This window comes from Notechis scutatus, chromosome 6 (genome assembly GCF_049901735.1).
Source record: "Notechis scutatus isolate UNSWTSFEM ecotype Mainland chromosome 6, rNotScu1.2, whole genome shotgun sequence".
Taxonomy (NCBI): domain Eukaryota; kingdom Metazoa; phylum Chordata; class Lepidosauria; order Squamata; family Elapidae; genus Notechis; species Notechis scutatus.
The window spans coordinates 67586804-67606965 of NC_142014.1; the positions used below are offsets into that span (position 1 = coordinate 67586804).

The 20162-nt window shown below is 34.7% G+C and overlaps 1 protein-coding gene across 11 annotated transcripts in view; it reads left to right on the forward strand.

The window, feature by feature from the left end:
- CACNA1C (calcium voltage-gated channel subunit alpha1 C) overlaps nucleotides 1–20162 on the forward strand; it is a 446749-nt gene that overhangs the window by 379595 nt on the left and 46992 nt on the right. For 3 of the 11 annotated variants that reach the window (XM_087968603.1, XM_087968600.1, XM_087968605.1), the window contains one exon: nucleotides 10893–10976. In XM_087968603.1, coding sequence (XP_087824729.1) covers nucleotides 10893–10976 — 84 coding nt within the window. Of the gene's footprint in view, nucleotides 1–10208; nucleotides 10293–10892; nucleotides 10977–13481; nucleotides 13590–20162 lie in introns of all 11 variants that reach the window. The other 8 variants (XM_087968607.1, XM_087968602.1, XM_087968601.1 and 5 more) reach the window with 5 other exon arrangements.

Below are 20162 nucleotides of genomic sequence, written 5' to 3' on the forward strand. Positions count from 1 at the left end.
TAGTCATGCCAGCCACATGACCACGGAGATGTTTTTGGACAGCACTGGCTCTTCGGCTTTGAAATGGAGATGAGCACCGCCCCCTAGAGCCAGAAACGACTAGCACATATGTGCGAGGGGAACCTTTACCTTTACATTCTATCCACGCTACCTTAAAAGTAGAAGAGACTATCAGAGTTGAAATTATAAATTAATTAAATGCATCTTGTGATATCAACAAATGTACTAACCATTTCCCTATCTCACCATCTAAGTCACTAATAAAAATGTTTAAAAATAACCCTCCCTTTGTCTCCCCTCCATTTCTAAAATTATTTTCATTAGTGAAGAATACCAGACTACCAGATGTAGTGGTACCTTCTGTTTGATGGTGAATAAAGACTCCTTCCCATCATCTGTTGTCCTCATGGTACTAATGCTCTTAGAATTGAACCTATATTTTCCCAAATAACATTTTCAAGTAATTGTTGATTAAAGTTATACAGAAATTTGGGCTGAGGCTTCATCAATATAATCAGCCATACTAGTACTCTTGTTTTATTATAATATGTTTACAATACTTAAGGAACTCAAGAAAAGTAATATCAGAACTACAGAACTGGATAGGAATAAATAAATTGTTCCAGGTAGAATTGTAGTTCTATACCATGGTGAAAAAAATTGGGCTGATTTTTTTCCTGGAGGGGGGATGGAACCACCTTTCGGAGAAAGGAAAAATATGCTTTGAGACAGATTTCAAAGATGGGAGTTGTGTTTTTTCTTTACTAAATAGTGAATTAAATATTGTAGAGCATTTTTCATTTCCCGAGTCATCCCTTCAGAACAGCATAAGGTAATCAAATTGCAGTAGTTGCCTTTAAAAAAAAAACCTCTAAGATGGAAACTAATAAATATTGTGTATAAACTGTGCTTTTCTAGCAATCTGCTATGATCCCCCAGGTAGCTTTAGCTTTGAAGATTTTTTTTCTCCTTTTTTTCCATTTGGCAATGCTAATTTCATATCTATTGCCATGGATAAATTGTCTTGTGGCTTTAATAAAGCATGCATTATCTTTGCTTGATAGCGGTTGCTGTTGATACTTAGTAATATTCCATAGAACTCATGTATTTGATTTAGGCTGATGAGTCAGAATGTGCGAAATGATTGTAAAGAAGTGATTGCATGCTGTTTTTTAACCAGGATCCAAGGGATTCAAATCTGCTTCATCTAGCAATAATGCTTATTTCTCTTGACAATATGACTTCAAGTGCACTCTTTCTCGTACCTCATAATTTACTGACCATAAGGGGTGGTGAGGTATGGATAGAATTAGGATTTCTATCTTTATTTGTTATTCTGTTTGCTCTTTCTTCAGGAAGTTGCTCATCTCAGGATTTTCTTTTCCACCTTTGTTCCCTAGTTATTCACACATGGAGTATCTCCACTTGACTCTCCTCTGGTAGGATGTAGTTAGTCAGGTGCGAAGCTGGTCAGCTTAGGTTCTGTATTTCATGTAAACAACTCTTATTCTAGTTGTAGCTGGACAACCTACTTCAATAGTCTTTACACTAAGTGAATCTCATTTTTCAGAACATAAAGAGCTTTCTCCAAATAGAATTACATAAGACCTGCACAGAAAAAGTAAAAATTTCTGTAAAAGACAAAGAATTTTTTATCCATTCTGTTCACCTACAAACTAGGAAGGAAAGCAGCAAATTTCTTCCTGAGACCGACTGTATAAAAGTCTGAAGGGACCAGACTTCTCTGGTCAAAATGACCAAGGGTTTGCATACATGCTAGAAGAGTAAAGACTCACGGATAGAAAAAAGGGTTAAGAGAACATAGGATGCCTCACAAATGATATGGTTAACAATGAGTGGTTCTACTTTCAATGTCATTTAGAACTAGTTGAGGGTATTGAGGAATCTTTCTGACCTTTATGATAAAAAATTCACCATTTCAAAAGGACATCTTTTGAGGAATTTCTGTACTGTAACAAGAGTCTAAGAGATGAAAACCTGCATTTGCATGTGAATGACATGCTTGAAGTGGCCAAGCAATTTGAGAGGCAAGACCTGAGAATCCAAGGTGAAATGCTAATTGCTTTACTCCTAAATTCTTAATCTATGAAATGGTCATTTCTTTCTTAGAAATGAAAGATGTGGAGCAGATCTTTATAATAATTAACTTTGAATTCTGTAATTCTGAAAGAGATCAAGTATCTCTGAAGAATCATAAAGCTAAGTTCAGACAAACAGCACTCTGGCTCATCTGTATGCCAAGCACCCCAAGAAAGACAAACCAAAATCACCAGCGTACGTATATTCCAAAGAGAATGGAATCAATCCACAACAGTGAAAGAAAGCCAAAGGACAGAGTGCAAACTAATAAAATTCAGGAGGAGGAGAGATTACTCTTGTCTTTCTTCATCACACAGGATGGCTACATATCAATTGTTCATCATGGTATTTCTCAACCTTGGCTGCTTTAGGTGGTGTAGACTTCAACTGGGTGGGGAATTCTGGGAGTTGAAGTCCATACTGTTTGGCCCAGTAGCCAAGGTTGACAAACACTGATCTAATATATGGAAAAGGGGACGTTCTGAGAGGAGGAAGAAGCCTAAAGAGATTATCATGCACAGGAAACAAAAAGGACATAAATTTAACTATACAAGATGACCACTATATCTCAAATCAGTCTGACCTCCTGTCAATGAAGCATATGACTCTGGATATAAAGTAGGGTTTAAAAGAATTCAAAACTATATAACCCAATGATGAATTAGTTGTGCATATATATCCTTTAATAAAATGCTTGAAAATATGACCACATATAAAGCAGTCATAACAACCCTGCTATTGGATCAGGACAAGATACAGGATCTTTTTCCCCCCAAAAGAGACAAAGAAACAAAGGAACTCCCAGTGTTTATTCACAGCAATATTTGTGGGTCAGTACAAATATACTAGGTGGAGAATTATATATTTGTTGTCTTCTATAGATGACTATTCAAGATTTACTGACCAAACAAGAAAACCCAAGAAATTCAAAGAAATGTGACTTAGGAGAAAAGCCTCAGGTACTGTGCACAGATAATATGAGATGAATATAAGGCAGTGATGAGATTGTACAAAAGAAAACACAGAAAAAATTGGCCTCTCTAAGTGGTTTGCAAAGTCAGCTTATTGCCCGCAACAACATTTTACCAACCTCGGAAGGATGGGAGGCTGAGTCAACCTTGAGCGAGTGAGACTCAAACTGCCGAAGTGCTGGCAATCGGCAGTCAGCAGAATTAGCCTGCAATATTGCATTCTAACCACTGTGCCACCATAGCAAAGAAGAACTATTCTTTTTGAGATGATGAGATACATCATGCAGTGATGCAATATTGAGAAGAAACAATCAACACATCCACCAGTGCAAATTAGGTTCCCAAGCAAAGCCATAAATGCAATCCCCTATACCATACATTTTGACATGGAAAGAAGCCCAGTGTAGAATATACAACAGGTTAAGTTTTAGGCTTGTATGTCAGAAGAAAAGAGGATCAAACTGAATTTGCAGATGTATGACAGAAATCATGGTTGGATACTCAAAATACTACACAATATACAAAATCCTAGAATCTGCTCTACACCTGTCAAGATGCATAGTGTTACTGATTTTGGTGAGCAGAAAAATAAAATGTGGAGGTGTCAGAACATGTTCCCCAGTCAGGCAATGAGCCAAGACTACAGGCTTCAAAGGAAATTTTTATCATAAGCTGTTATGGCAGAGCAGGTAGGAGAAAACGAGGTGCCACAGATCAGATGGTCAGAGAGATCCGAGAAAGGCACTCCACCCTAAAAGCTTTCCTATATTGTTCAAAGAAGGAGGTAACAGAACCCTGCTCACTGAAAGACATCAAGAAAATATCACTGAGCCAAAAAAAGGGCGGTGCGGGGGGGAAAGGCTGCATAACTGAATCTCTTCACAATAATGACACAAACAAACTTGTCAAAACACCCACAGGAAAGAAGACAAATGGGTGTTCAAAGCCAACGCAACACAGAAGGGAATTAGCCAGTACCATAAGGTCCAACTAGCGCATAAATGATACACAAGTATGTCAAGGATTTATGACAAAACTTTTGCACCATTAATCAAATATATTTCTATAAAGTAACAGAATTCATTGAATAAAAATGGAAGTTTCCAAAACATTGCAGACCAAGAACAGAGGGATATTTGTGTTGTATTAAGTGATCAGCACTCTCCCTATTAATTCAGACCTGGGTTAGAAAGATTAAAAATGATAGGAAGGCTCCACCTTTACATTTTTATTAATAAGTGGAACCCAAGATATACATGGCTAGAATGAAATCCAGTTACTGTCAGCGTTCCAAGTAACGCACCCATTGAAAGCTCCAGGTTCGCTTCAATTCTGAACCCGGGTTGAAGCCATATTTTGCTGCTTCATAGTTGCCAGTTACCACATATACAACTATTGCTTCCAATTATTTTTTTCCTGACATAAACATGAATTGCATAGGATACAGCTGTTCAGCTAACTTATTTAAGGAATAACAAAAATGTACCAAATTTAAATATTTTTAGTTGGGGTGCTTAACATTCCAAAATTAAAACATTAAATATTAAATAAAATGCAAATGAAGTAAAATGAAATAAAAAAAATAAATTTAACGGTTAACACTGCAGAATATCAACAAAAAAACAGAATGTATTTTTAGGACTATTTAAAACTATTTTTCTAGAATAAGGAAATTCACTGACAAGTATCTCAGACTTTTGATTACATTAGTCTGCATGTGGCTATCAAAAATGGGAAGAATAGTTTGATTGAAAAAGATCAGCTTCAAGAATATAAGAATCCTGGCTGGATCATGCCAAGGCTCATCTTTGTCCAGTGTTTTGTGGTCAACCAGATTCTACAACCTGTTCACTCTCCCCGTCATCCTGATGCCTAAAAGAGAGAAGTTTTCACTTACTCATCGTAGGAGAGAAAAACTATGAAGAAAAACTTTAAACTCAGTTCCTATGGATATAGTCCTAAGGAAAATAGTCATTTCAACTGCTAATTGTACTTACTAGTTGATTGCTGATCAATTGAACAATGGGATCAGTGAAAGAAAGATCAAAACAAGATGGAGTTGGCAGCATCATGATTAAAGCACCATCCTTGTCTACCTATGTCAACTGCTGATTTGACCCTACCCTATCCTGTGGACACCACTAAAATGGATGTAGGGAAGCAGGGCTTTATTGTGGCACTGTGAGCTGCAGCCAAACACACACAGAGAGAGACTTATTGATTAATGCTGATGATTTTCAAATGGGCTATAGAGATGTGAAGGATTCCTTGTTATTTAGCCAAGAAAGGGATGCTGAAGGATGCTAGATAAGAGCTTCTTTTAACAGATGTTGTTGTTTGCTGACATAAGCAACAAGTAGACATGGCTCATGGGTTTCTGTGGCTATCTGGACAGGTTCATGAAATACTTCATGAACAAATAGAACAAATATGAAGAAATTTGCATTCTCTCTACTTCATTCTCTCCATTCAGCATGAAAGACCAAGGAAACTTGAGTATACGAAGGATAAGTTGACAGTAGGCAAGGAAACCCAAGAGCTGGTTTGACCAGTGCACTCTGAATACCCTCTGCTTTTTTCCTTGCACCAATGAGATTCCATACCACCCACCTACTGTATATGTTTGATGGAGGTTTTTTCATATTTGATTGATTATGAAATGGTTTGCTAGAAAAAAAGTATTGTATTTAACAGTGAAGCCAAACTATTACTTGTGAAGAAAAAAAATATCTAGCCTCCTGTCTCTTGAATTAAAAAAAATTCAAGGCATTCTGTAACATAAGAGAAATTCCCACTTGAGGTCTGGGAACTCTTCTGGAATTTTAAACAGAATGATAACCTAACTCTACCTCTGACAAGAAAGCAAGAGGACTCTTATTGGGTGGGAGATTAACTGTTTCACTCTAACCATTCAGTTGCAAAAATAAACAATGCTATCAATTTGTTTTTCGTTAAACCCTCTCTAGCTTTTTCTCTTGGGAGAAAAAGAAACTCACAACAAATTTTCTGATGGGAAAATGCCTCCTCCTTCCTAGACTGAGGAGTCCTTGCTTCAATAAGCTGTTCCCTTTCTAAAGTTCTTACGTAAAGATAAACCATGTGGCCCAGGAAACAGTTTCAGACACTTGGTTTTCAGTGAATTTGGTGACTGTTGATAGCAATTTGCATTCCACAAAATCAAACAAACATACCTAAAAAGAAATTTCCTGTAAAGAACATTTTTCAATGGGTAAAATAATAAAGAAATAGAAGAATAGACTAAAGTAGATAGTAAAGCATAGTAAGAGCTTTGCAAAATATAGAGGGCCGTTATGTACTTGATTTATAGTGATTATAAATGCATTATCCCAACAAGACTTAGATTTTTTTAAAAAATCCAGACTTTCTGGAAATGTAGGTGGAGAGCTGAGTTCAAGATTGATCATACCAGGATTTGGCAACATGGGGCACCAGGACTCCATATGGTCTTCAAATCCCTTTTGGGGACTCTTCAAAGCTACTATTCAACTTGCTAAAAGTAACATAGTTTCTAGATACTTTGAAGTGAAAAACATTAAAACAAAATAAAGTATACTGTAAGCCCTAAAAAAAAAATCTCAGTCAGCATTAGAAACCAAAACAAAAACCCCTCCCCAAAGTCAAAGAAAACTCATTTGAAAATCCTGACTCCGCTTAACCCTGCCAGGCAAAATGATTATGCAACCCTTGTCTTTAAAAGTTTGTCTGCCCCTATTCCTAAACGTTCCTACTTTCTATCAAAAGTAAATTAGAATATTTTTTTATTATTTTAGCTTGTTCATGTTTAATGATGTCTCTCAGACTACACAATTAATTGTATATAGTAAAAAAAAAGGCTGAAGCTAAAAGACAGGAAGCTTTACAAAACTGAACTATTGTTTGGTTATTCCTATATAAACATAGAATATTGTAGTTCTGTGATAGATATCTCTTGCATAAGAGATGCCGGTTTGTGAAAATAGAAAAAGTTCTGCAAAATAAATCTTATTCTTTCCTGAGTTTTAGGCTTATATTTTAATGGAGCAGATCTTTTACTGTAATGGGTTCATTTAAAATCTCACGTGTTTACTTCACTAAATAACTGAGCCAAAATACTCTTGGTAATCTTAGTTGATAAAACTAGAAAATCTGGCAAATCCCCTTGAAATCACAAGATATGCTTTATTCTGAATTTGGTTAGCTTTTAGTTATCCTTTTTTAATTATAAAGCTTTGTTTTGTAAAATAATACCCTAATAATGACTGGAGGCAAACAAAGCTTATCTCCCTAGCCAACAGCCAAGAACTCAAGAAGATTAAAAGGCATAATGTGGATGGCCATGAATTTTAAAATATTAGTGGGAATAGACTCACCCTCTCACACCATACTAAAGCGATTTTAAAAATCCTTCTTCCTTTATCTAAATATAAATAGTTTATATTTGGTACAACAACAGTGACTTTTTTCTTGACAATCACTGTATAATAATCCTGATCCAACATTAATAGCTTGATAAATACACAAATATTTTTCCTAGCAGTGTTTTAAGTTCCTGAAAACCAATGTATCAATAAATTAATTAGACTGTATTCCAATCAGGTCCAAGGCTAGTAAAGTTTATTCCTATGAGGAATACCTTGGTTTATTGGTTACACTGGTGCAATGTGGAAGTATCAATTTCAAGTTTTGTTTCAGGGCAGAAGTAAGACAGCGTGTAATAAATAATTTAGTATTTGTCATGAAAACCTTACCAAAATGTACACAATAACAATTGTAGCCATGGTAGATTATTTTGTGTTTTACTGGGTACAATTTATAAAATTATAAAATATTTCAAAACTCTTTTGACAGGAGATTTTAGTGGGCCACAAAATGAATGCATACCAGAAACAATGAACATTCTGGTGTGCTTTATTATTTTTTCGTGAATGTAAAATATTACAGTTGGTATATAGCTTTGAGAGATAAACTAGATAGATCTGTCATGCATATTGCTAATTACAAATAGCTAGAACTGAGAGAAGGTGTAGGGAATCCAGATTGAGGCAAAGGCACGAGGGAAGTGGTAGTTAAACCTTAATCTCTCTGTAGTCCTAGATGAAATTATATGTCCATTGAATCTACTATTCACAATGGGAGCTTTTTACTTATATAGCATGATTAACTGTTCTAATTTCAATCTGGATTCTTGACACTGTGATGGATATTTGATTTTAAAATAAAACAAGACATTTATTTTAAATTACATCTAATTTGGCCCTTAAGAATCATTTGAAATATGCTAGAAAGTCTTAAAAGTATACATTCTGTTTGTGGTTTAGTGTTCAAACATGTGGCTACCCACTCTGATTTCAATGAAACAGGTTTGGTTGAGTTTTCAAAACTTTCATCTGTTCAGAGAACATGAATATCTTGTATGCATTGAATGTTTGTATTGTGTTATTATTCAAAATTTCTGTGCCTTTTAATCTTCATTTTTTTTCCTTGACCTTGATAATTCCATATTTATTCCAGGTTGATCTAGTTCCTAGAGATCCTGGAGACCATCGGCACTAATGTTAACATTTACCTCTAAATTTATAGGCAGAATATTGAATGATGTATCTTCTACTGATGCTTTCTTCCATTCCCAACGCACTCAGTTCTTTTTAATGAGATAACAAATAGAAAATTAATCCTCCATAATTAAAATGCTGAATCCAAACTGGCCCATGTTTCAAAGTTTTGCCTGGAAATTTTCCTTATGTATGTTTCAAAAATGCATTTTACTTCTTTCTAATTTCACCCTCTCTTTTACTTTCTCCCCAGAAAACTCTCTTAACAGTTCCTCCAACTGTTGAGGAGTAAAAATCAGAAAGATTTTTATTTTTTATTTTATCCAGGGAGGTTTAGTTAGATTGTAATCTAACTACCCAATCTTGATTCAGAGTCTAGCCTAGCTGTGAAGTCTAACTTATTTTCCTCTTAACATTTCTAAACCTGGTTTTTCGCCAGTATTGGAACTAACTGGTTTTCCCATTCCCCCCCCTTTTTTTTCTTTAAAAAATCCTGGGAATTCAGGCTCACATTTCACCCATGACCTATAGTTTCCTGTACTAAGAACAACATCTCCTGTGCCATTTGTGCTTGGTTTTTTTGAAAATTGATCACAGCTGGAGAAAACAGGAAAATCAGATTAGCACAAAATAGTAAACACCCAGAAAACAGCATATGCACTATTTAATAGGATAAGGGAAAAGTGGAAAGATGATTGTAGAATATAAATATGTGAAAAAGAATTTTTGCAAGTCTTGCAAAAATGTCTGAAATACTTAGAAATTTACCCAAGTTCTTAATTTAAAAACAGAGTAAACTCCACCTCATGATTTATATGATATCAATCTTTAGTTTAAATCCTATCTTACACCAATTCATTTTTAATATTAAAGTGGATCTAATGGTACAGTAATGAATAAATTAAATATATACGATAGTATATGGATGAAAGATGACAGCTGTTATTGTCTATATAAAAGGAGAAACTTGAATTCAGTAGGCCTTAAAGTCATGTTAACTATTGGTAAAGATCCACTTCCTCATAATCAAGGAAGTTCTTTTCTACCCAATCCTTCTCTGTCTCCAGGATATTCCAAAGACAGCTGATTTATGTCACTTATCGTTTAATTGACTCTGAGCACAATGCAACCAATGGCCATTATGAGGTTATTATCCTCAGAATATAAAGAATGCTCTGTTTTAGGCTCTAGACAACCTTTTAGAATACAGCTGTGGGAACAATTTGTTTCCTGCTAGTGCTACTCTAATGAACTGCCCACAAATCAGTGACATAGCACATAAAAAGACCAAAAGAAAATACAAAATAGTAAAGGAAGGACTCCTTCACATTAGTCAGAATTAATCTAGCACAATTTGCATACACACAGGTAGCCCTTACAAGAACATTTGATCCCTTTGCTTTCAATGGGATTACATGTTTGAGTAGTGCCAACTTGTGTGCTTATATGGAAACACCTGCTCCTAGCTGCTCTTCTACAGCCCCTAGCATTATCAGGGCAGTGATTCTAATGCCAATTCTGAACTGTTTCTGTCTGTCTAACATTCCTTTTTAATCCCCATCCTGCCTGCCCCTCCCTTATGTAGGGTTACTTTAGTGATCCTTGGAATATTTTTGACTTCCTCATCGTAATTGGCAGCATTATAGACGTCATTCTCAGTGAAACTAATGTGAGTATAACTCTACCCTCCTTAGGATGCCACCAAATCCTCCTTCTCTTCTTTACTTGTTATCTTCTCTTTTTTTCTGGTTTTTGTTTTCTTGCCTCTAGTCATGCTTTTATTGATCTTGCCATCGTCCTTCTCTCAGGGGGGGAAAAAAGGAGGAGGATTGAAGACCTCCTTTCTTTTCACTGGTCACAAATGTGGCTGGTGAAAGCACACGGAGACTGGGGTATGTGTGCTTTTTTCCCTCCCAAAAGATGAAACAAAACAAAACCAGACATATTTGAGTGTAACTTTCTAACTAACCAAGGCTTTTTATTGATGCCCTCCATCATGTTACAGAGGTATGAGCAACCAGTACTGTAGAGTGGTAAGAGAGTTTTTAACTATGCCCACATAACCTCTTTCTTTCCTTATTTTTTTCTCTTCTCTCCCTCTTTCATGCTTTGTTTGTTTGTTTATTTATTTATTTTTGTTTTTCTTTGGGGTTTTTTATACCCTTCTTCCTTCTCTCTCCTGTTTATTTTCTTCTTTCTCTTCTTTTTTCTTTCTTTCTTTTTTTTTTCTTTTTCTTGTTTTCCTTTTTGGTTTCCCTGACACATGCAGCACTATTTCTGTGATGCATGGAATACATTTGACGCCTTGATTGTTGTGGGTAGCATTGTTGATATAGCAATCACCGAGGTGACCGTAAGTAACTGGCGTCTGTCCATGAATGTGCCTGCTCTTAATATTCATTTGTCTTTTCTGGGTTTTTTAATCTCTTTTTTTTTTTACTCTCTTCCCTTCTTTCTCCCTCCCTTTTTATTTAAAGATTTTTTTTTTAAGGATTGCTTATTTTCTTTTGTTTTGTTTATGCTTGTTTCTTTATGTTTTAGAACAACTTTGAAATTTTTTCTGACTGTTGCATCATTTTCTTTCCCTCATCATCAGCCTGGCATGAATAAAAACTGTATAGTAGAAGAAGAAGAAAAATCTATGAAAAGTTTGTGGAGTGAATGTACAATAAGCAAGTTTCTGTCCTGAGAAGTTGTAGAAATAGCCAAGACTGATTTTCCAAAACTTTATGTTAAATTTCCTAGGGCAATGAACTACTTGCCACTTCACAAAGAATTATAGGGCAACTCTTTCGAGGTGGAATAGTCGGAACCAGATATGGAAAAAACAATTGCAAAGATTTTTATTTTTCCAAGTTCTTTTCTTTAACCTTGAATCCACAAGACTTAACAACTCAGCTAACATTCTGTAATAACATGTTACAACACTAAATGAAATTATATTATTCGTCTCTCAATTATGTATGGGAAAAAACTTCATGAGAGGAGGAATTACTCTAAAAAATTTTTAAAAAATCATTAGTACCAGCTAAATTCTGGCTCAGAGAACATTTTGGCACTACAAACGTTATCTGTGTTATTTGTTCACTACTGTATTTGATATTGCTTCAGTGTGGGTATCTAGAGATTTTGACCAGCTGCAGCTATAGTGATGAAAAGAAATATCATTCATTATCATAAGCTAAGGGGATTATGTTTGGCAAAATTCATTACTGATTTATAACACCATCCCAATATTATTTACAATAAGTAGCAATTTATAAATACTAATTAAATAACTAGTATTTAACAATACTAGTATTGAAACAAAAAAATTAATGGCCTCAATGTATACACCAATAATCTTAACTAGGATGAAGTCCCACTAAAATAAAGCTGCCTTTTAAGAATTTCTTAAAAACATGAGGTGGGTTTATGGATCTCTAGGAGTGTTGAGTATATTTTCTAAATATTAGTACAGTACACTAATACATTTAATTAAGTTTAGTTAAATATGGAACAGAGATTGATTGGTTAAGTTAAACAGTTATTTATAGAGCAGAAAAGTTGACTAGGGCTGTTTTTCTTCCCAGTACCAAGTAGTGTTGAAGTGCAGATGACATTAATATTGGTTCCACTTCACCTCTAAAGAATACCCTTCTCTACTATACAGGCCCTAAAATTTTTGCATATGTCTTTTTATTACCTAGCATGTTTGAAGTTTCTCTTTTAATCTTTGCTTTAATTCTAACATTTCTTATGAAGCTATTCATTTTGAATTTCTTCTAACTTTTTGCATATCTGATGCACTGATAATTTGCAATCAATTAAAGATGGAGTTTGTTCTGAAATGTTTGAAGTCATATTGCACATATTCCTATAGAATAAGAAACTGGATGGCCCTTTATATCAATTTGTACCTTCAAAAATAATCCTACTCTGTGGCAGTCCACCCAGCCACCCAACATATAGGCATTGTTTTTTGCAGAACAAATTGAAAAAATTCCCTTTTCACTTACCAATTGCATCATTCCTTTGTCATTTTGCTTTGCTCATGGGTTTGAGAGCCTGAAAAATTTGTCTTGCGTGCCTGTATGCTGGCTTGCTCTGCACAAACTGGAATGGTGGGTGGAGGGAAGAAGAAAAGGAACATTTCTGAATAGACTACACAATATTAGTTTTTTACTTGATTCCAAAATCAGATAGCATATGATAGCCTACAGCCTGTACTAACTAAATAAATTAGTCTGTAACAGATATCTAAAAATTGTTGCAAAAGTAACAGGTTTGTATAAAATGAGCCTTTCTTGGCATTGATTACTTTGTCATGAAAGGTGATGGATGCATTAGATAGGAACACTGTGAAGTCTCATCTGCACGGACTTTGCCATGCAGAGACAATTTGACTGGAAGCCATTTAATCACCAAAAAAGCAGAAGGCAAGGGTAAAAAAGTCAGATGTACATAATCAGTGGGTGGGTATGCGTGCGCACAAGTGTGTATATATGTATATGTGCACATGTGTGAATGCATTCAAGTGTTTTTCAGTTGAAACTAAATTTCGTTATAGTGGAAGATAATATTTCTTAAAAATTTTTAACAATTTTGGAAAACATGCATCTTTGATATTTTATCTTTAAAAAATAGGGAATAAATAAATATGTGTTAATAAATATGTGTTATTCTTTTTAAAAATTCCCTTACATTTTATACATCAATTACAAATCTTAATGGGATATATGAATTTATATATCACAATATATTACCTCAAGTGATAGAGCGAAAAAAGTCTTTAAAATAGTGTAACTTTCAGCCTATCTCAATATTTGGTTTTGGAATATTTAAGTACTGAAAATGATCTTTCAAATATATATTGAAGGAGGACTCAGCTGGATTAAGATTTGTGCAGGAGGGAAGAAAGAGGTGGATAACATCTGAACCGGGACAACTGGGCAATACAACTAAACAAAAGTACCCTGAGATTAAGGTAACATGGAATTTTTAAGAGAAGAAAAGTGAGCAGCGAAATTACAAAGGGACAGGAGAAAAAAAACGGGAAAGGAAGAAGCTGGAACTAAAGCTTTAACTAAATTGGATTAAAATATTTTGGGAATAAACAGGCATAAAATAAAGCTAGACTTAAGATTGTCAAAAAATAATAATAATAAAGTTTACAAATTGGAGACTGGACTGTGCTGGAATATTAAGGTTTGAAAAACCCTAAATAAAAAAATAGGGGAAAAAGGTGAAGACTTTGTATAATGGAGAGTGCCACCTTTTGACAAAAACTTGAGCTCAAACAAAAGGGAAAGCATCCTGTTTCTGAATGAACGTGTGGATATAACATTAAAGAAATATTGAAACAAAGAAAGCTTATATTCTTAATAACATTTTAAAGTTATTAGTCTTTTTTTCCCCAAATAGTTACAGTGTGATGACTGAGAAGAAATCTGCCAATTTTTCTTCTTTATTCATAAGTAACAACTTTTATGGCTAGTGAAACTGAATGGATCCAAACTCCATAAAATACATTTTGGATTTGGAGTTATTCAGGAAACACTGATGTTCCATCTAATGCATTTTAAGAAATATTGAAAGATCATAAAATCACAGCAAATTTGAGTAAGCTAAAAGCAGAGCTTTGAGGAGGAATATAAAAAGGGTTTATTTATGACTATTTGAAAACTATCCTGACATAGTAGAAAGCATGTTCAGAAAAAAAGGAATAAATCTACAGTTTTCAATTCATCATAAAGCTTACATTATTAATCTCATCTCAGATTCATTTATTGAATCTTATATGGAGATCTAGCCATAGCCATTTCTTATTTTTGCCATATGTGCAGAACTATACCCAATTCTTAGTATAAAAATATGAAAATGAAGAAAGAAATCCAGCTTTCCATCTGCTCCTGATTCCAGTCTGCATACAACTTTCTGATTTTCCAAACAGCTTCAAAAATGTAAAACAAAAATGTAAAACAAACATGTAAAGATAAGTCCTTCTACTTCTCAGAACCTTCCATACAAAATCTAAACTAAAATATATCACTACAGTTATAAGTCCTTTGAAACACTACAGATCAAAAATACAACAGTTATAAAAACTGGTGACAAGGAATTACTGTACATTACTGGCAGTTTGCTACCAAATGATCGAGCAGAAAGATTTTGCTGAGACTGCTAATTAGGAAACAAATGAACAAAACAGAATTGTCCACAGCTCAAAGTTCCCCCCAAAAAACAGATTTAAAAAAATCAAGATCTGGATGTGAGAATCTTAGGACAGCCGTGATAGAAAAATGGGAAACACATGCAATAGATAACATTTTTTCAATACTAGAAAGTGGCTTCTAAAACAAACGTGCTCTGCTCTTCCTTAGAAATAATAAATCAATTCCTGAAAATATTCAGTTAACTTTAAAAAAAATATCTATATAATTCAGAAATATATTTTATATACCAGCCTTCCCCAACCTGTTGCCCTCTAACTGGTGGACTATAATTTCTAGCTGTTATGGCATATGCAATCTGGATCATTTTTCTCCTGTATATACATCCACTGTGAAAAATTTTCCAGTGTTATAATCTCCATTTTTAGTAACTGGAAGCATATTTGCCCACCCCTATCCCAACACACATACCTATTGCTGGATCAGCAAGACGTGCTAATGAAGCCCTTCGTGCTCCATTCAGAGTTATATCTGGAGCAATGTTTTTTGGAAACGTTTCTAACAAAGTGTTCTTGGAAAACATGCACTTTTGTTGCCTTCAACTGCTGCACTGCACATCTTTCTCCAGGTAAAACTATGAATTAGTATTAATTCATTAATTAATTAATGAACACGGGATCAAGATTCATTTGTGTATTTTCAATTAAAATATACACAGATGGAATATTTTTTTAAAAAAATAGTCTTTTAGACTCGTATTTTGTGAAATTATACCTTTCAGTATGGATTTCAATATGAATGTTAATCCTGTTTTTTTTTTAATTTGGATTAAAGTGAATACAATACAAAACAAATGTATAAACTTGCAAAACTGAAAAAAGGAACAAATATAAATTAATCAGTTTGTGGCATGCGGCTGCTTTGGATAAAAATTAAGCATTATAAATCTAGCATTGGGAAAAAGAAGTCTAGAAAAGATTTGGGAAATCTCATAATTTTTCTTTATGAAACAAGAAATTTCCTAGTAATTAAAAAAACAACACTTGAAAACTGTATTTGTGATATGCTGAGATTTCAATCTGTAGTATAGTTAGACTATAGAACAGATCATGTACAGTATTGGTACATAGGAATAGTTCTGCAGATATATTTTATCGTAATTCAACAGGGCTAGAATCTAATTTTGTTTGTATGCATGTGTGTGTGAAATAAGTCAACGTGTATCTGTTTACTTCCTTTTTATCTGTTTCACTTTTGGAGGATATTTCAAATAGTCTAAATCATTTAACAGTCACCTGTTTGTATATCTGAATGCAAGTGTATCCCTTAGGGCTTCTGCACACATTACATTTACTCCTTGTTAAACTGCTTTGCTTACCTTTAGGGAGCAGCACGCTAGCTCTAAGATGAGCTAGAGCTAATTCACTAGAGGTAAGTGAGACTTCATTGGGGAAACTAGTTTCCACAGGGCAGATGACATCCACTTTGGGTAGACAATGTGTGCATAAGCCTTAAAAGTATAACTGAGCTTGTATGTGGATGCATTTGTAATTGTCTAGATGCCTAACATTCTTGGCATGTCATTCTCGTGCATTAGAGTAGATGTACATGTACTGCATGTGCATGTTTAGTGCATGAATATAAATTATGGACTCATGAAATTACTGTTTAGCTACATTCATTTCAAATGAATTGTATTGTCACAAATTTCCACTGAAATCACTGGATTGCCACAAAAACAAATCCAATATTAGTTGTGTGCCACTTTTTTAAGGTGTAGGTCTGTGAGTGTAGGGTAGAAATCATTATCGGATGTGTCTTCTCAGTTTACCCTTTGCAACAGTTGGAAAAAAATTTATACCCAAGAAGTCAGGTAGTTTCAACTAAGTTAAGGTGTCTACAAGCTTGTTACCTTCTTTCGAAGCCCCCAATACAAGACTTAAATCCAACCTATGCAACTTTACTTGGAAGTAGGTAGTTCTGATATTATTTCTCAAGAAAGGCACACAAATTCACATGCTTAGATTCCTAATGTTTAGATACCACTTGATCATTTTAGCCTTTGATTTATTGGTTTCATGCATCTTATTGTTTAATTAAAGGGTTATATGTCTGCCTGGTTATGCACTAATTGTTGGATAATGCCCAGAATATGCTTTTGTTTTTGGTTGTTGTCCTCAACCTCTGAAGCAGTAAAAGACCAGCTCACATGCTGTCCAAAAATTGTCTTTGCTTGACAACAATGATGCTTCTCTAATTGCACAAATGTATAATCCATTGAATAGAAATATGCATTTGAATGACAGGGCAGAACCAACTCTGATCAGCCATTAAGACATCCAGTGGGCTTCTTTCCCAAAACAAGAGTAGTTGCAAATCATTGATTGTTGATTTGTTTTTAAATGTCATCTGAAGGCATATAATAGCTTTCTTCTATTCAGTAGAAGCTCTCATGCTGCATTCATGTCCAGGCTGAGTCATATTTAAAAAGAATTTTTAAAGTTTTACAGTGAATGATATATCCTGAACAATAAAATAACTGAAATATTTAACTTATTTCAGTGCTCAGCAGTTAAGGTGCAGTATTGCAGGCAAAATTGCCCACAGCCTCTTTTTTTGTGAGAAATAGTGGTAAATGGGAGTTTCTCGCTTTACTTTTTTCTGAGGAACTGTTTCATTTGGGAGAACTGACTATTAACATTTTATGAACTTAGTAACAAGGACTTTTGGAATGCAATTTCCAAGTAACAATAGGACAACATTTGAAAGATGTAACTTTAAATATGGTCTTTTAAGAAGGATTTGATTACAAGTATTGAAAATGGTTTTCTCCATTGATACATATTTAGTATTTCTGGTTTCTTAATTCATATCTGAATAAATAACTTCTCTCTCTGAGTAATAAAAGAGGCTTGTTAATCTACATGGAGATTGTATGTGTGTGTGTGTGTGTGTGTGTGTGTGTGTGTGTGTTTTCTTAAGTTTTCGTGGGTACTTACATATATGGTATTCAGCTTTGTTCGGGTATTTTCCCACGTCATGATTGACAGTCTGGTGGAATAATCTCTTCTGTCAATTATTTGGAAGCCTGCACTCACAAACAAAAAAATCTCCACTATAGCCACTATAGAAAACCCCAGCCACAGAATTATCAGAGAAGCCATAGAGATTGAAAAAAGACCTGAAAGCATGAATAGAAGAGATGATTCTACCAGACTGTCAATTATTTGGAAGCCTGCACTCACAAACAAAAAAATCTCCACACCACAAGCCAGGCAAACACCTGGGCACAACAAGATCCCCCCTGATACCTCCAGCTCAAACACACCCCAACCAGGCACCCAGATGAAACCTAGCTTCCTAACAAATGATAGCCATCCATTTACTCGGAGCCAAGCTGCACTAAAAGCCTCCAATACAGGAACACAATGTTGCCAGCCAATCAAGACACAAAAAAGCCACAAAACAGACAGAAGATATTAGAAACACCAATCAAGCAGAACACAGCAAACTCCAAGACCAATAAATACAGACCAAGACTCCCAATCAATCAGGATGAAGAAAAAAACCATTCTGGCACAGCAGTAGGCTAGCCCCAAATTTAAAACTGAAACAGCTGTAAAAGTCTGACTCACAGATGAACACAATACAGAAGCCCATATATATATATATGGTATTCAGATTTGTTTGGGTATTTTCCCACGTCATTATAGTTGTGCTTTTAAAGTTGTAGCAACGTTTCGGCAGAATCTCATCTGCCATCATCAGGCTTCTGTACTGTGTTCATCTCTCTCTCTATATATATATATATTCTATCATTACAAAATAGGAAAACACAGCTAATAAAATAGAAAAAAATAAATTTAAAAATAATAAAACCTCAGAATTCAAATCTAAGAATCTATTGAAAGAACTCTAGTGTTTTGTTAACCCTTCTCCCTTATTTCACATTGTTACTTTTAGAGCACTATACACTTACATGCTTGAAATCTATAGCAAAATCAGCTTTAGGTATGTGAAAGAGCAGGCTGTTTAAAATAATTATAGGCACCTCTGCTGCCCCTCCCCCATTTGAGCCTTTTCTCCAGCGTCAGCAAAGCCAACTTGCCAATAAAGCTGCAACCTTGAAACAGGTGTAGGAGGAGAATGCAGGAGATTAGTGTTTTGGAAAGTCTGCAGCCACCAGCAAACAAGAAAAGCAGCTGAATAAAAGGTTTTTTTTTTTTCTTCAAAGGGAGTGATTGGATCAAAGGAAAAAACAGTATAAAGCAAAGTTCAACGTAGAGAGAGAGACATAAGGCAGTGCAGGATTTGTAAGAAGTGTTGTTATCTCCCCAACTTGCATAGGGAGATATAAAGAAAACTACCTGTCCAGAGTCAAATATTTTTCTGGCTTTTGAGTCAGGGTCAGTCTAATTGGGTGCAGTTTTTAAAAAGAACCTGTGAAAAGGTGCTCATATCTTAACTGAATAAAGCAGATGTTCTCCATCAAGCACATATGAAAGTGCTGCTTATATGTGCTGAGATTATATGTCCTTGTATTTGCCAAAGTATGGATGTTCTGTGAAAGGCAAGTAAGGTTTATCTACTACTGCGTGGCTAGCAAGTTTTGTGAATGCATCTATGTAGCTATTCTTAGCTTGAATAATATATTTCAGATATACCGGTATGTATGATTGCATTTAAGAAGGATATCTATGAGCATATCTGCTAATTTGATGCCAGCTGTGTCTTAGCTTCAAGTATTTGCATCAATGGGACATGTTTCCCTAAAAAATGGCTTTTAAGATTGAAATGACATTTATATGGTTTGAAATATGCCAGTAATTAGTACAGCCATCTGATTGGTTCAGTTGGCTGACTTGGAGCTTCACTTACTAGTCCCCAGTAGGTGGCTGAGGATTGTGGCCTAAAACAGTTCCACTCTTGCAATGGAACAATGGAAGGACGGCATGCATCTAACCCTTGGCCTTTTTTTTCAGATTTTGCAACATCTATGTTGTTCTGTCTGCTCATCTTTCTGGTGCTTTGTATTTTATCTTCTAACTTTTCCAGTCCTTTGCTGTAGAGCTGATATTGGAAATAAATCTTTGCTTTCTACATATGTGTGAATATTTTGTTCCAAGAGAACATTATTTTAAAAAATACTTCTTGCAAAGTTGGTGTGAGAAGAGCAAAGTCCTCCAATATATAGCAAGCAAGGGACAGGAGCAGCCCAAAAGCTTCTTTTGACATTCTATATTATTCTTCTCACTGTGTTATCACCTTAATAATTATGTTATTTCTGATATCTAACTATGTATTGTGTTTATGTGCATGTTCAAATTGGATGTTGTTTTGGAATTTTAATGAGTTATTTATTTGGGGGAATAGTTATGATTTGTGTT